Here is a 17,499-nt window from a genome sequence, read left to right as displayed (position 1 = left end):
GTTTTCAAGGTTCATCCTTGTTGTAGCATGCATCCAAAGTTTCTTTTCAGGACTATAGAATATTCCACTGTGTGTATAGACCACGTTTGGTTTATCCATTCATCTGTGGGTGGACACTTGCTCCCACCTTTTGGCTGTGGTGAACAATGCTGCTGCAGGCGTGGTGGCCGTGGTGGCCCATGCTGCAGACGTGGTGGCCGTGGTGGACCATGCTGCAGGCGTGGTGGCCGTGGTGGGCCATGCTGCAGACGTGGTGGCCGTGGTGGGCCATGCTGCAGATGTGGTGGCTGTGGTGAACAGTGCTGCTAAGACATGGTTGTACAAACATCTCTTGGAGTCCTGGTTTTCAGTTCTTTGGGGTGTAGACCCACAAGTAAAGTACCTGGGTCATAGAGTAATTCTGTGTTTAATTCTGTGTGTGTGTTTAGTTTTTGAGAAACTGACATACCGTTTTTCACACCATTTTATATTCTCAGCAGTGTGCACAAGGGTTCCATTCTCTCCGCATGCTTTCGCCAACATTTATTTCTGTTTTTTTGGTAATAGCCATTCTCATGGGTATGGAATAGTATTTCATTTTGGTTTTGGTTTGCATTTCCCTAATAGTTAGTGACGTTAATTGATACTTTTTAATTGAAGATTTAGCCATTTGTATTTAATGCCGATATTAGAGTGTTTGGGTTGGAATCCCCCATCTTTATGTTCGATTTTATTTTTCCACCTACTTTTCCCTGCTCCTCCTTTTTCCTTCCTTTTTTGTAGGTGAATTGTGTTTTTTAATCCAATTTTATCTCTTCTGCTGACTTTTTAGTTCTGCCTCTTTGTGTTGTTTTTTAAGTGGTTCCTCTGGAGATTAAATATGCACGTTTAGCTTACTGTAATCCATCTTTAAAAATATTCCTGTGCTTCACAGAACCTTAGCGAACAGACTCCAGTTACACTCTGTGCTCTCGTCGGCATACATTTCACTTCTAGGTATGCTGGAAAATTCTACAACACACTTACTATTATTATTTATTTTATTTTATTTATTTATTTTGAGATGGAGTCTTGCTGTGTCACCCAGGCTGGAGTGCAGTGGTGTGATCTCGGCTCACTGCAACCTCCATCTTCCTGGGTTCATGCCATCGTCCTGCCTCAGCCTCCCAAGTAACTGGGAGTACAGGCGCCCACCACCACGCCCAGCTAATTTTTTTTTTTTTTTTTTTTTGTATTTTTAGTAGAGACGGGGTTTCACCGTGTTAGCCAGGATGGTCTTGATCTCCCTACCTCGTGATCCGCCCACCTCAGCCTTCCAAAATGCTGGGATTACAGGCATGAGCCACCGTGCCCGGCCCACACTTATTATTTTTACTTTAGTTAATAGTCTAATATTAAGGGTTTATTTATTTTTTAAATCCAATGCGTTTACTTTTTTTTTTGAGATGTCTTGCTCTGTCATCCAGGCTGGGGTGTGGTGGCGCGATGATGGCTCACTACAGCCTCAACCTCCTGGACTCCAGCGATCCTCCCACCTCCCTCCCGGGTAGCTGGGATCACAGGCGAGCGCCAGCGTCTGGCTGACTTCTGTAAGGGTTTCGCCGTGTTGCCCAGGCTGGTCTCAAAACTCCTGCCTCTGATCCTCCAGCCTCAGCCTTCCAAAGTGCTGGAATTCCAAGTGTGAGCCACTGCTCCTGGCCTTTACTTCTTAAATTGAGAATTTCTATACAATTTTACGGTAGTTGGCCAGACATGCTGAACATATTTGCTGAACGTTGCAGTTGAAAACTGTCAGACACCAGTTTATTCTGCAGTCAGAGGGCCTGGCCTGGGCCTATCCGTGCCGCCTACTCACCGTGTGGTCTTGTTCAAGTCTTTTTCCTTATCTTTAAAGTGGGGCGATAAGAGGCATCGTTGACATTAGTGAAGACAGATCCCTTTGCGTGGGGTCTGGCACGTGGCAGGTGCTCTGTAAGTGTTGATTGCTGCTGTTGTCGGACAGTGAACAGGTTTGCATCCCTTGGAGACCCAGGATCTGTAGCACAAAGAGACTCGTCCTTTCAGCCCGTGCTCTCCACGTTCTGTGCTGCCAAAGCTTTTTTGTCTCCTTTGAGACAGGGCCTCACTCTGTTGCGCAGGATGGAGTGCAGGTGCATTCCTGGCTCGACCAGCTTGAATGCACCTGCACTGTGGCTTCGAACTCCTGGCCTGAAGCAGTCCCCTCGCATCAGCCTCCCAGGCAGCTGATATTCCAGGTGTGAGCCACCATGTCCAGACCGCAGGCTTGTTACTGCCCAGAGCTGAGCCCCTGGGAAGCAACACCAGTGCCCACCGTCTGGAAACTTTTGGTTTCTGGATACAGAAAGCCATAGGATGGGGTTCTTCTTCCAGTGTGAAAGAATAAACTTCTAACAGAGTGACCCTGCCATGGCGCAACTATAACCCTGGACAGAGTATGAGAAACAGCTCCCTGAGGGCTGTGGAGAGGGGCAAATTTTGGAGGCAAGTTTAGACTTGAAGGAAGCAGCCAGCACAGTTTCCTGTTTTTGCATCTTTGCCCTGAGGAGAGCCACAGTCCCCACATGATAGTGTGAGGTGACTAACGCACTGACAGAAAGTCTGCTATCTCGGCCTGGCGCAGTGGCTCATGCCTGTAATCCCAACACTTCAGGAGACTGAGGCAGGCGGATCGTGAGGTCAGGAGTTGGAGACCAGCCTGGCCAACATGGTGAAACCCCGTCTCTACTAAAAATACAAAACATTAGCCAGGCGTGGTGGCGGGCTCCTGTAATCCCAGCTACTCATGAGGCCGAGGCCGGAGAATCGCGTGAGCCTGGGAGGCAGAGGCTTCAGTGAGCTGAGATCTTGCCACTGCCCTCCAGCCTGGGTGACAGAGCGAGACTCTGTCTCAAAAAAAAAAAAAAAGTAGGCCGGGTGCGGTGGCTCAAGCCTGTAATCCCAGCACTTTGGGAGGCCGAGGCGGGTGGATCACGAGGTCAGGAGATCGAGACCATCCTGGCTAACATGGTGAAACCCCGTCTCTACTAAAAATACAAAAAACTAGCTGGGCGAGGTGGCGGGCGCCTGTAGTCCCAGCTACTCGGAGGCTGAGGCGGGAGAATGGCGTGAACCCGGGAGGCGGAGCTTGCAGTGAGCCGAGATCGCGCCACCGCACTCCACCCTGGGCGACACAGCGAGACTCCGTCTCAAAAAAAAAAAAAAAAAAAAAAAGTAAAAAGTCTACTATCTGGCTGGGCAGCCCACTCCTGTAATCTCAGGATTTTGGGAGGCTGAGACGGGAGAATTACTTGAGGCCAGGTGTTCAGGACCAGCCTGGGCAAAACAGTGTCTACAAAAGACTAGAACATTACCTGATTCCCAACTATTCAGGAGGCCGGGGTGAGAGGATCGCCGCCACTGCATTCCTGCCCGGGCAACAAGGCAGAATGTGTCTCCGAAAAACAAACAAACAAAAAAGAAAGTACGAGGAGCAGGCAGGGGAAGGAGCGAGGCACCCACAGCCACTCGAAAATGAGAGTAGAAGCCCCAGAAGGACTCAGAGAGGAGGAGTCCTGTGTGTAGATGCCACTCGTTTCTGGCAAACCCCTGACCCCTGCATGCACCCCGTGCCATGCAGTGACCTGAGCCACTGCTCACCGCAGGTGTGACAGCGTTTGCAGTTGGAATCTAATGAAATTAATTGCCTGCTAAGTAGAAACATGGATTCTCTTCAGAGGAGTATCTCAGAATCCGGTGTCTCCACAATGTGACGTTTGCAATGGGTGGGATGCAGTTCAAACTAACATATGAAGAGCCGGGAAAACGTGCGCCCTTCTCGAAGGGAAAGACGACAGATATGAATCGTGCCCTGACCTAGCTGCTGGGGTCATCAGAAAAGCACTTTGGAGCAGGCTTAGGGACTGTGCTCAGTGAAGAAAGGGGAAATGCATGCAGAATGAACAAAGTGCCGGAAATCTCAGCAGAGGAAACATGTTTAAATGAGCCAAATGGGAATTTTAGGTTAAACAAATACAAGATCTGGCTGGGCGTGGTAGCTCACACCTGTAATCCCAGCACGTTGGGAGGCGGAGGCAAAGAATCGCTTGAGCCCAGGAGGCGGAGGTTGCAGTGAGCCGAGACTGTGCCACTGCACTCCAGCCTGGGGACAAGAGCGAAACTGTCTCAAAAACAAAAACAACAACAAACAAAAAAACCAAGATCTGAAATTTTATTTTGTTTATTTTATTTATTTATTTATTTATTTATTTATTTTATTTTTTTTTTTTTTGAGACAAGGTCTTACTCTGTCACCCAGGCTGGAGTGCAGTGGTGTGATCTCGGCTCACTGCAACTTCCGCCTCCCGGGTTCAAGTGATTCTCCTGCCTCAGCTTCCTGAGTAGCTGGGACTACAGGCACTTGCCACCACGGCCGGCGATTTTTTTTTTTTTTTAAGTAGAGAGGGGGTTCACTATGTTGGCCAGGCTTGTCTCAAACTCCTGACATCAGGTGATCCACCTGCCTCAGCCTTCCAAAGTGCTGAGATTACAGGTGTGAGCCACTGCACCCAACCAAGATCTGAAATTTTAAAATTCACCAAATGAATATAACAGAAGAGAAATAACAGAGAAAATAGGCAGAGTCCTCAAAGACAGAGGAATAGAAATTGTCCAATCTGTGAAAAAAAAAAAAAAGAGAGAGAGAGGGTGGAAGTGATTGGAGGAAAAAAACAAAACAAAACCATGAACAGAGCCTCAGGGACCTGTAGGGCAATATCGATGAAATGTCTAACACTTCAGGGACCTGTAGGGAGATATGGACATGTCTTAACATGCAGGTAATTACAGAAGTCCAGGAGAGGAGAGGCACAGCTGACAGAAGAAATACTTGAAGAAACAGTAACCAGAAACTTTCAAATTTGGTGAAAGACATAAGTTTATAGTTTTAAGAATCTCAAACAGTATAAATGTGAATAAAACCATACCTGGACCCATCACTTCAAAATTTTTTTTTTTTTTTTTTTTTTTTTTGAGATGGAGTTTTGCTCTCGTCGCCCAGGCTGGAGTGCAGTGGTGTGATCTCGGCTCACTGCAACCTCCACCTCCCGGTTCAAGTGATTCTCCTGCCTCAGCCTTCCGTGTAGCTGGGACTACAGGCCCACACCACCACACCCAATTAATTTTTGTATTTTTAGTAGATAATGGGGTTTCTCCTTGTTGGCCAGGCTAGTCTCGAACTCCTGACCTCAGGTGATCCACCTGCTTTGGCCTCCCAAAGTGCTGGGATTACAGGTGTGAGCCACCATGCCCAGCCCCAAAACGATTAAAAACTAAAGATTAACTTTTAAAATCTTGAAAGCAGCCAGAGAAAAATAACAGATCACACACAGCACAGCACTGTCAAGACTGTGAGCTGATTGATAACCCGTGAGCTGACAGACCCTGGGCCGACAGAGCCTGATCCTACAGAGCCTGGGCGGACAGAGCCTGGGCCGACAGAACCTGAGCCGACACAGCCTGAGCGGACACAGCCTGAGCCGACAGAGCCTGGGCGGACAGAGCCTGGGCCGACAGAGCCTGGGCCGACAGACCCTGGGCCGACAGAGCCTGAGCGGACAGAGCCTGGGCCGACAGAGCCTGGGCGGACAGAGCCTGGGCCGACAGAGCCTGGGCCGATAGACCGTGAACTGATAGACTGAGTCTGTGAGATTTAAAAAAAAAATTTTTTTTTGATACAGAGTCTCTGGGATTAGCGGCGTGTGCCATCACACCCAGCTAAAAGATACACTTTAAATATAAAAAACACAGGTAGGCTGAAAGTGACTGCAAAAACCACAAACACACACACACACATATACATATATACATATACACACATATATACACGTGTATGTGTATATATATAATCAGGCTGGAGTGGCTGTTGTTGTTGTTGTTGTTGTTGTTGTTGTTGTTGTTGTTTGAGATGGAGTCTCGCTCTGTCTCCAAGGCTGGAGTACAATGGCATGATCTCGGCTCACTGCTACCTCCATTTCCTGAGTTCAAGCGATTCTCCCACCTCAGCCTGCCAAGGAGCTGGGACAACAGGCACGCACCACTTTACCCAGCTAATTATTGTATTTTTAGTAGAGATGGGGTTTCACCACATTGGCCAGGCTGGTCTCGAACTCCTGACCTCAAATTACCCGCCTGCCTTGGCCTCCCATATTGCTGGGATTACAGGCATGAGCCACCGCACCCAGCCTGGAGTGGCTATATTTATGTAACACGAAATCAGTTTCAAGATACAGAGTGTTACCAGAGGGAAAGCAGGGAAGGGAAGACATCAGTTATGAATGTGCCTAATAACAGAGCCTCAAAATACATGAAGCAAATCCAACAGGATTAAAGGGAGAAATAGACAATCCCACAATCATAGGAGGAGATTTTAACATCTCTCTCTCTCCAATTCTTAGAACAGTAGACCAGAAACATCTGAAGACATGCAGGATCTGAATAACGCTATCATCATCTTGACTTAAGTGGTATTTATAGTAACATATCAGGCTGCACGTGGTGGCTCACGCTTGTAATTCAGGCACTTTGGGAGACCGAGGCAGGTGGATCACCTGAGGTCAGGAGTTCAAGACCGACCTGGCCAACATGGTGAAACCCCATCTCTACTAAAAACACAAAAATTAGCTGGGTGTGGTGACGGGCACCTGTAATCCCAGCTACTTGGGAGGCTAAGGCAGGAGAATGGCGTGAACCCAGGAGGTGGAGCTTGCAGTGGGCCGAGATCACACCATTGCACTCCAGCCTGGGCAAGAAGAACAAAACTCTTCTCAAAAAAAAACAAAAACCAAAAGTTACACATAGTAAATAACCAAAGCGCACATGGTACATTTTCCAGCACAGACCAACTGCTGTGTCCTAAAACAAGTTCCAACCAATTTTAAAAGAATCATACAAAGTACACTTTCTGAGCACAAAGGAATTAAATTAGAAATCAACAACAAATAAAACAGGAAAAACTCAAATGTTTGGAAATGAACCCACTTTTGAATAAACCCTGGGTCAAAGAAGAACTCAAATGGGAAATTAGAAAATATTTCCAGGCTGGGGCCAGGCGCGGTGTCTCACACCTGTAATCCCAGCACTTTGGGAGGTTGAGGCGGGTGGATCACAAAGTCAGGAGTTCAAGACCAGCCTGGCCAGCATGGTGAAACCCCATCTCTACTAAAAATACAAAAAATTAGCTGGGCGTGGTGGCACACACTTGTAATCCCAGCTACTCGGGAGGCTGGGGCAGAGAACTGCTTAAAAACCCGAGAGGCGGAGCTTGCAGTGAGCCGAGATTGTACTACTGCACTCCAGCCTGGGCGACAGAGCGAGACTCTGTTTAAAAAAAAAAAAAATTTCCAACTCGGGTGGGGAAAAAACAGAAGAAAATATATTTCCAACTGAATGATAATGAAAATATAACATCAGAATTGCTGGTGTAGCTGAAGCAGTACTTAGAACTCTACAGCTGTAAGTGCATGTAAAGGCATGAAAGCAGAGACCTGAGATTCACTTCCGGAAGCTAGGAAAAGAAAGAAACCCAAAGCCAAAAAAGGGGGCCAGGCGGCCGGGCGTGGTGGCTCACGCCTGTAATCCCAGCACTTTGGGAGGCCGAGGCGGGCGGATCACGAGGTCAGGAGATCGAGACCATCCTCCTGGCTGACACGGTGAAACCCCGTTTCTACTAAAAATACAAGAAATTAGCCGGGCATGGTGGCGGGCGCCTGTAGTCCCAGCTACTCGGAGGCTGAGGCAGGTGAATGGCGAGAACCCGGGAGGCGGAGCTTGCAGTGAGCCAAGATCGCGCCACCGCACTCCAGCCTGGGCGACAAAGCGAGACTCCGTCTGAAAAAAAAAATTAAAAAAAATTTAAAAAAGGGAAATAAAGAAAAATACAGAAATCAATGGCATCACAAGCATGAAAGAAAAAATGGAAAACCTTAACAATATGAAAAGCTGATTTTTTCCCTAAAAGATTGGAAAGATTGACAAACCTCTACCAAGAATGGTCAATTTTAAGAAATGAGAGCCAGGTGAGGTGGGTCACACCTGTAATCCCAGCACTTTGGGAGGCATAGGCGGGAGGACTGCTTGAACCCAGGAGTTTGAGACCAGGCTGGGAATCATAAGGAGACCCCATCTCTACAAAAAAGAAAAAAGAAAAAAAGAATTTAATGAGCTGGGCGTGGTGGCTCGAGCCTGTAGTCCCAGCTACTCAGAAGGCTGAGGTGGGAGGATCGCTTGAGCCCAGGAGGTTGAGGCTGCAGTGAGCTGTGATCGCACCACTGCACTCCAGCCTGGGCGACAGAGAGAGACCTGTCTGAAAAGCAAACAAATAGAAAGATAGGCCGGGCGCAGTGGCTCATGCCTGTAATCCCAGCACTTTGGGAGACCGAGGCAGGAGGATTGTTTGAGCCCAGGAGTTCAAGACCAGCCCTGGCAACATCGTACTTCAGTTTTATTTCATAGTGAGACCCTGTCCCTACAAAAAAAAAAATCAAAAAATTAGCCAGGTGTGGCAGCACTTGCCTGTGTTCCCAGCTACTTGGGAGGCCGAGGTGGGAGGATGACCTGGGCCTGGGAGACTGAGGCCGTGGTGAGCTGAGGTCACACCACTGTGCTCCAGCCTGGGTGACAGAGCGAGACCATGTTTCAAAATACTAGGTGACTATTATGACCGATTTTAGGCCAGTAAATGTAGCAATTTCAATGCAATGGATAAACTCTTGGAAGAATGTAACTGGTCAAAAGTGATGGAAATCTGCATGGCCCTCTTTCTGTTCAGGAAATTGAATTCATTACCAGAGAACCTACCTACCGAGAAAACTCCTGGCATACATACATGGTTTCCTGGTGAATTCTTGCCAACATGTAAAGAAGAAATCACAATATTCTTACACAGTCTTTCAGGAAATAAAAGAGGAGGGGGAATGGGTGCTGTGACTCCTCCCTGTAACCCCAGCACTTTGGGAGGCTGAGGTGGGAGGATCCCTTGATTGCAGGAGTTCAAGGCTGCAGTGAGCTATGACAGCACCACTAGACTCCACCTGGCAACAGAGTGAGACCCTGTCTCTCTTTAAAAAAGGAGGGCATATTTCCCAGCTGGTTTTATGAGGCAATATAACCCAATACCAAAACCTGACAAAGACATCTAAAAAAAAAATTATAGACCACTATCCTTCATGAACACAGGCAAAAATCCTTAAGAAGGTATTGGCAGGTGAAATCCAACAATAGCCTAAGAGGGCAGCACACCTCGGCCAAGCATGGTTTATCCCAGTGATACAAGGTTGTTTTGATTCATAAATCAATCTTTGTTACCACCATGTCACTAGAATAAAGAAGGCAAGGACGAACAGTGAAATAGGTGCAGAAAAGACATTTGGAAACATTTATACCTGTTTTATGATTTTTTAAAATAAACCTCAGCAAACTAAGACTAGAAGGAAACTCCCTGAGTCTGATACACAGACATCTATGACAAACCGACACTAGACATTGTACTTTTAATGCCGAAATATTGAGCAGTTTATCCCTAAAATCAAGAACAAGGATGACACCCATTCTCACTCTTCTGTCCAACATTATACTCAAAGTCCCAGCCACTGCGATAAGGTAAGAAAAAAGGCAAATTGAAGTCACAAGGATTAGAAAGGAAGAAGTAAAACTGTATTTATTTGTAGATGACATGATTATTTATGTAGAGGACCCTAAGAAAGCTACAGAGAATTGCTAGAACTATTAAGTGAATTTGGCAAGATTCCAGAAATCAAGGTTAATGTGCAAAATTTTATCATTATATAGTAGCAGCAAACTATTGGAAAATGAAATCAGAAATTCCATTCCATTTGTAATAACAAAAAGTAAAATACTTAGTAATTACCTTGATAAAAGATACACAAGACCTGTTCACTGAAAACTATAAACACTGCTGAGACACACTGAAGAAGACGTGGAGGGATGAAGAGAGAGAGCATGTCCCTGATGAAAAGACTCAATCCTGTTCACACCTCAGCTCTCCCGTCAAAATCACAGTAGGCTTTTTTGTAGGAATTGAAACAATGAGTCTAAAATAGGAAACACATCTGACCTAGAATTGCCAGAGCAATTAAGGAAAGCAGAGCCGATTTCAAAGTTTCTGTTCGAATTACTGCGTCAGTAATCCAGTCAGCCACGGTATCCCTGAAGAGGAGACACACAGGTGAGTGGAACCGAATAGAAAGCCCAGAAATAGACCTCACATCTATAGTCCATTGATTTTCAATAAAGATATCAACATAATTCCACATGGAAAGAAGTCTTTTAGTAACTGTTTATATATAAGGAAAGAAATGACGTTTGACCTGCATTTCACCATACACAAAGGTGACTCAAAATGCAAAAACTAAAACCGTAACACTTCTGGAAGAAAGCAGTAAATCTTAGTGACCGAGGTCAAGGCAGAGGTTTCTTAGGACACAAAAAACAAGAACCACAAAAGGAAAAATGGATGCATTCAATTTTATTAAAACCTTCATTAAAATTAAAAATGTTTGCACTTCAGAAGATGTCCATAAGAAAATGATAAGACAGGCCGGCCACGGTGGCTCAAGCCTGTAATCCCAGCACTTTGGGAGGCCGAGACGGGCGGATCACAAGGTCAGGAGATCGAGACCATCCTGGCTAACACGGTGAAACCCCGTCTCTATTAAGAAATACAAAAAACTAGCCGGGCGAGGTGGCGGGCGCCTGTAGTCCCAGCTACTCGGGAGGCTGAGGCAGGAGAATGGCGTGAACCCGGGAGGCGGAGCTTGCAGTGAGCTGAGATCCGGCCACTGCACTCCAGCCCGGGGACAGAGCGAGACTCCGTCTCAAAAAAAAAAAAAAAAGGAAAATGATAAGACAGGGGCCGGATGCAGTGGCTCACACCTGTAATCCCAGCACTTTGGGAGGCCGAGACGGGCAGATCACGAGGTCAGGAGATCGAGACCATCCTGGCTAACACGGGGAAACCCCGTCTCTACTAAAAATACAAAAAACTAGCCGGGCGTGGCGGCGCCTGTGGTCCCAGCTACTCGGGAGGCTGAGGCAGGAGAATGGCGTAAACCCGGAAGGCGGAGCTGGCAGTGGTCGGAGATGGCACCACTGAACTCCAGCCTGGGCGACAGAGCGAGACTCCGTCTCAAAAAAGAAAAAAAATGGTAAGACAAACCACAGGATGGAAGAAAATATTTGCAATATACATAAATCTGACGAAGAACGTGTTTTAGCCGAGCGCGGTGGTGACGCGCACCTGTAGTCTCAGCTGCTCGGGAGGCTGAGGTAGGAGCATCGCCTGAGCCCCGGAGGTCAAGGCTGCAGTGAGCCACGATGGCGCTGCACTCCAGCCTGGGTGACAAAGTGAGGCCCTATCCGCCACCCCACCCCACCCCGCCAAAAAAAGTGTATGTTACAACTCCACCCGATTAAACAAAATGGGCAGAAGATATGAGCAGACACTTCAGAAAAGAAGATGTATAAGTGGCTAATAAGCACATGGAAAGATGCCATTGTTAGTCTTCGGGGAAATGCAAACAACACAGACTCCCGCACGTGCACGACACCCAGCGTGCACCCGCACTGCCAGTGGGAGGGCAAAGATCCCGCACATGCACGGCACCCTGCGTGCACCTGCACTGCCAGTGGGAGGGCAAAGATCCCGCACATGCACGACACCCTGTGTGCACCCGCACTGCCAGTGGGAGGGCAAACAGCACAGCCCCCGTGGAAGATGGCTACAGTTTCTCAGAAAGTTAAATGTGCACCTTCCTGTGGGCCAGCCACTCTGCTCCCAAGAGAAATGAAGACAGATGTCCACATGAAGACATGTGCCAGGGCCTCTGCCGCAGCTTCATCCAGTCACCAGGAACTGGGAGCAGCCCAGGCACCCACCGGCAGGCGATGGGTAATGGTGGCGATGTTTGGCCACACGGTGGAAAAATCCTTCGGCTGTGGAAAGGAAGAAAGTGCAGATAAAACAACATGGAAGGATCTGAAGGTCACTGTGTGTAGCCCCTTTGTATAAGACTCTAGAAGATACGGCTGCAGTCCCGTCAACTCCTGGGCGCTGGGAGCCCAGGCTTTTGGGGGCCGCAGTGAGCGCTGGTAGCTGCGTGGGACCAGGCGCCATCCCAGCTGTGGTGGCAGCTTCAAGGGGGTGGTCAGACTCACCTGCTTGTGTACTGACATGGATGTGGTTTATTGTATGTAAAGTACACCTCTGTAGAGTTGACTCAATAGCAGATGAAAGTGTTGGTTGAAATCTTGGTCTTCTGGTTGCTGAATCAAAATGATGTTTTGTGACTTACTGTGGTACTCAGGACACCCTTTAACCAGAGAGGGAGCAGAAGGGTCTGTGATGTCTGGAGTTTTCCACCAAGCAGAGGAAGATGGACTCTGCTGGGCAAATGTTAAAGGGACAAAAGGGAAAGCAGACTTGATCACACTCTGTGGGTGGGGCGAGCAGCATGTCTGTGACTTTAACACGTTCCATCTGAAGGATTTCACATCAGAGAGAGGAGGAGCTGAATTAGAGAAGAGCATGCTTTGTTTTTTTTTTTTTGAGATGGAGTTCGCCTTGCACAGGCTGGAGTGCGGTGGTGCAGTCTCGGTTCACTGCAGCCTCCACCTCTGGGCTCAGGCGATCCTTCCACCTCAGCCTCCTGAGTCGCTGGGACCTCAGGCTCCCGCTACCAGGCCCAGCTAATTTTAAACTTTTTGTAAACTTTAACGGGGTCTGGCCGTGTTGCCCAGGCTGGTCTCCAACTCCTGAGTTCAAAAATTCCGACCACCCCCACCTCCCAGAGTCCTCCAGCAGGCTCACACCTAGGCAGCCTGGTCAGTTTGTGAGGCCATGACCTGAATCCAGCATGGAGTGGGTGACAGAGTGGAACATCCCTGTGGCAGGGATTGGATCTGTGTCCTCCAGGGCCTCAGTCTCCCTGCTGCTCACAGCCCTTGTCCAAGGACCCCTGGCCTAGGCCAGCAAGAGGAGCTCCACAGGCCTGGCTCGGCCTCAGCCCCTCTCAGGGTAACTTGCCAGGGAGGCCCCTGAGCCAGTGCAGTGATACCACTTGAGGGTTTGTGCGCCTGGCAGGCGTCTCCTCCCTTTACTTAGGAAGGCAGGGCCATGGCGCCAGGTCCTGTGGCTGGCAAGTGCAGGAGAGAGGGGTTTGTGCGGGAGGACCGGTGCCCACTGCGTGCAGCCTGGGCCACTGAGTTCCGTGCTTGCTCCCTGAGCAAAGGCCAGGCCAAGGGCCTGTATCCCAGGCACTCTCACCTGCAGGAGGCCAGCAGGCCAGCTCGGGGGAAATGCTCACGGAGACAGCCCTGCCAAGGCCCCCACAGCCCAGGGACGGCCCCTCCAGGACGCTCTGCTGGACAGCCAGGGACCAGCAAGGGTGTAGATAGAGGGCCCAGACTGGACCCAGACCCCGCACCGTAGGCCACAGCCCACATGGGTTGCCCTCGAGTGACCACAGTCTCACCTGCTGCCTTCATCTGCAGGACTGGGCCGGGGTCTGCACGGCTCAGCTGAACCCATGAGCTCCCAGAGCTAACCCCTGACCACCAGGGCAGGCAAAGGGCTGATGTCGGTATCCCCCATCCTGGAGGGGCAGGTAAGGCCCCGCCTACACCTCGCCCCCCCCCCACCCCGTGCCTCCAAAGGCCCCAAGCCCTCACTCTTTCGTCCCACCTCCATTTGGCCCCGCCCTCTCCATCATGGCCCTGGACCCCTGCCATGGCCCTGCCCCATCTCCATTTGACTCGGCCATCTGCCTCTGCCACAGCCCCACCCACTTCCATTTGGCCCCGCCCTCCTCACCACAGCCCCGCCCATCTCCATTTGGCCCCCCCCCCCCCGCCCCCGCCCCCCCCCATCTCCACTTAGCCCCACCCTCCGTGCCTCAGCCCCACCCACTTCCATTTGGCCCCGCCCTCCCTGCCTCAGCCCCGCCCATCTCCACTTAGCCCCACCCTCTGTGCCACAGCACCACCCACTTTCATTTGGCCCCGCCCTCCCCACCACAGCCCCACTCATCTCCATTTGGCTCCGCCCTCCTTGCCTCAGCCCGCCCCGCCGACATCTCTATTTGGCCCCACCCCATGTCTTTGGCTCTGCGCGCTCCTCACTGTTGCAGGCCTTGCGCATCCGCTCCTGGCATGGCGCTGCGGCACCTCGCCTTCCTGGCTGGCCTTCTGGTGGGAGTTGCGAGCAAGTCCATGGAGAACATGGTAGGTGCCCCCGTCACGTGTCCACGCGGCCTAAGCCAGGGCCTCTGAGGAGGGCGGTGGGCCCTTCCCCTAGGGGTCTAACCCTTCAACCCTTAGGACACTGATGTCCCAGTCCCAGAGGTGCTGACCGGGGCCACTGCTGGGGTCAGAGGGGCCTGTGCCTCGCAGAGGGGAGCCCTGCACTGCCTGCTTGGTGAGCACCTGCTCAGGAATGGCTGGGTCTGGCGGGGCCCCCATGGTGAGGCATCGTGACCCGCACTGGGAGCAGCTCTGCCAGCGGTGACGGCACAGCCCGCCGCACGTTGCTATCGGGGAGTGTAGCTGCAGCGGTTCCCGACTGGGAGTCGGAGTGGTGGGGGGTGGGGACCCCTTGCCAACCTGGCTGGGGCGTTTGAGGGACTGGACCTGGACCTCTCCCTGGCGGTGTGGATTCTCTCCCGTACTCCACCGTCACCCCTGGACGCCCTCACCGTTCACTGCATTCAGGTCACGAGCAACAGCACAGCTGTGATCAACACACAAGCTGAGGGCACCCTGAGCCCCCCAGGCCTGTCCAGCCTGCCTGTGGTTAAGGAATGGGCCCTCACACACACCGCAAATGCCAGCACCCAGTGCACCTGTGCAGCACCTGGGCACCCAGGCGTGAATTCGTCCCCTGAAATGCCAGCCAGGCCCAGGCACTTCCTCTGTGGGGTCAGGCTGGAAACCTGTGATGGAGGGGTGTCCAGAGAATTGCAGAGAATGTCAGTGGCACTGCCACGGCCTGCGGGTGCCACCTCGTGGGGGTGGTTTACTCTGTTCCAGGCCCAGCTTTTCCTTGGAGACCGCCCACCCAGGGTCCCACAGGGATGTGCACTGTGGCCATGAGTCCCCTCCTTGCTCCCAGGCCCACAGGGGACAGAGGGCCACCCGATGCTGACTCCAGAAGAGGCTGGAGCTGTGGATGTCGAGATGTGCTCATACGGCACCCCTCAGCCACTGCTGCTCTGGGCACGAGCCTGCCTAGCAGGTGTGTCCTGGAGTTTCACTGCTGTGTCCCCTCCAGGCCCAGCTGCCCGAGTGCTGTGTGGATGTGGTGGGCGTCAACGCCAGCTGCCCAGGTGCAAGCCTATGTGGCCCAGGTAAGCTACTTTGTCTCAAGCAGATTCCAGACCAGCCACTGAGCCACTGGCGTGTGTGCCAAAGTCCCTCCCCTCGGTGACAAGGACAGTGCTCATCTGCTCTGCGGGGCCGGGGGAGTGGGCGGGACGGTGAGGACTGTGGAGCTTGGGGAAGGACAGCTGAACCTCCTTCCTGGCGGGCAGCCTTGAGCATTGGCCCAGTGAGGAGACTGGCCCGGCAGAGGGCTGGGAGCAGAGGCAGGAGCTGAGAACAGAAAGGTGCTGGGGGAAGGGTCTGGGGGAGCGGCCCATGAGCTCAGCCATTCTCATGGGGGCAGTGCTGGCTCTAGAGGCCTTTGGCAAAGCCCGAGACATTTTTGCCTGTCCGTGCTCGGGCAGAGGTGCTGCTGGCCCCTGTACGTGGAGTGGGATGCTGCCAGAGGATGCCTGTGTCGGTGCGCCACGGGCAGGCCCTGTTCATTGGAGGTTCTTGGAGGCTGCAGAAGGGACTACCTGGGGGCAGCTGGACGTCGGGAGGTCGAGGCTGGTGGGGACAGCCAGTGGGAGCAGCCAGGGGAGGGGAGGACAGAGTGAGAAGGTGCACGGGCCTCTCCTTGGGAGCCCTTGGGGTGGTCTCCAGTGGGGCCGTGGTGGACGTGGGGCTGAGATGTCCAGGCTGTCCCTCCAAGGGCCTTGGCACTCTCATCCTGGGGGTCCAGCCCTCCCATGATGGAAGAACCCAGAGGGGCTGCTCCTGGGGACCCAGGGGCCTTGTGAGGAGGGCATGGCCAAGATGGAGGCTGAGGCAGCCAGTGAGGCTGGGCGTGGGGGTCCGAGGCTGGGCGTGGGGGTCTGAGGCTGGGTGTGGGAGTTGAGGAGGCTGCAGGAAGGCAGTGACATCTGAGGTGCAAGCGGGGTAGGAGGAGGAGGGGGGCACCGCTCTGAGGGAGAACAGAGAGACTGGGAGGAAACTGAGCACCTTGGGGCCCCTCATGCTCTGATGCGGAAGCCCTGGTGGCCAGGTGGAAACCACCCCACTCACACCCCCGTGGCAGCAAGAGTGCTGGGGGCGTGGCGTCTCCCGTGAGGGATCGTGTACCCCAGGCACTGCGTGGGCGCAGGCAGCTATGCAGCAGTCACGGTGCCCATGGAGGGGCCAGGCCAGCGGGTCGTGAGGTCCAAGGGCCGAGGTGGCCCCATGTACGGGCGCAGGGTGGGAACCGTCAGGCGCATGTGGAGAGAGGCCAGGCCTCGGTGTTGGATGCACTTCTCCCTGCGTAGGGCCCCGCCATTGGCAGCTCATAGAGAAGTCCGGTCACGTGTCTGCTCGGGGAGGCAGTGGGCACTTCTGGGGACAGCGCAGAGCTGGTGTTGGGCTCCCTGCCGTGGACTCCATTCCTCGGCCTCCGGGGCAAGAGACTCTCAGGTCAGAGTGAGCCTCACTGAGGTCCGCCTGAGCCCTGTGCCAGGAGATGCGGGGAGACAGAGGCTGCCCCAGCGCTGGGACAACGCGGCTCCGCCCCGGGAGGACTGAGTGGGTGGGCTTCCATTCTCCCAAGAGGTGCATCCGCAGAGCAGCCCCTGTCACAACCGCGCGGGGCCACCATGTCGCCATGGCCCGTTCGTATTCAGGTCAGTCCGTGAGGAAGGGTCGAGGCATGTGGTCCACCCGTGGCCCACACCAGCATGAGCACTGGAGTCAGCATCCAGCGTGTGTCTGCTCAGCTCTGGGCTAAGTGTTGGAGATACTTAGAAAGTCGAGGGGTAAGAGTCAAGTCCTGTCCTTAAAGGCACCCTGGCCGGTGGGCAGAAACGAGGCTTCAGGGCAGCACCGGCCTGGGGTGGGAATGCGGCCTGGTTTTGCAGGATCCCCCAGGAGAGACCCCGGGGAGGGCGCCAGGGTGTGAAGGTGACAGACAGACCAAGGCTCAGGATCAGCTTGGGGTAGGAGGCTGTGCTGCTGGGGGTGGGCCTGTCCTGCCTGGGCCGCTAGAGGGAACACGGCATTCGAGGCAGCGGCTCCAGGCATTGCAGGTGGGGGTCCTGGGGAGGCCGTGGGGGGGTCCTGGGGAGGCCGTGGGGGGGTCCTGGGGAGGTTGTGGGGGGTCCTGGGGGAAGCCGTGGGGGG

At 52.4% G+C, this 17,499-nt stretch overlaps 1 protein-coding gene across 1 annotated transcript in view; it reads left to right on the top strand.

Annotated features, from left to right (window-relative positions):
• The window catches only part of C1H1orf159 (chromosome 1 C1orf159 homolog), a 29,969-nt gene that overhangs the window by 2,889 nt on the left and 9,581 nt on the right, over positions 1-17,499 (top strand). Inside the window, exons 2-4 of the mRNA XM_025381189.1 lie at positions 13,543-13,655; positions 14,178-14,271; positions 15,317-15,392. Coding sequence (XP_025236974.1) covers positions 14,200-14,271; positions 15,317-15,392 — 148 coding nt within the window. The 5' untranslated portion in view covers positions 13,543-13,655; positions 14,178-14,199. The remainder of the gene's footprint in view (positions 1-13,542; positions 13,656-14,177; positions 14,272-15,316; positions 15,393-17,499) is intronic.

The sequence above is a fragment of the Theropithecus gelada genome, chromosome 1, assembly GCF_003255815.1.
Source record: "Theropithecus gelada isolate Dixy chromosome 1, Tgel_1.0, whole genome shotgun sequence".
NCBI lineage: Eukaryota > Metazoa > Chordata > Mammalia > Primates > Cercopithecidae > Theropithecus > Theropithecus gelada.
The sequence above is the reverse complement of the archived record's forward strand: the minus strand, read 5'-3'. Positions and strand labels throughout refer to the sequence as shown.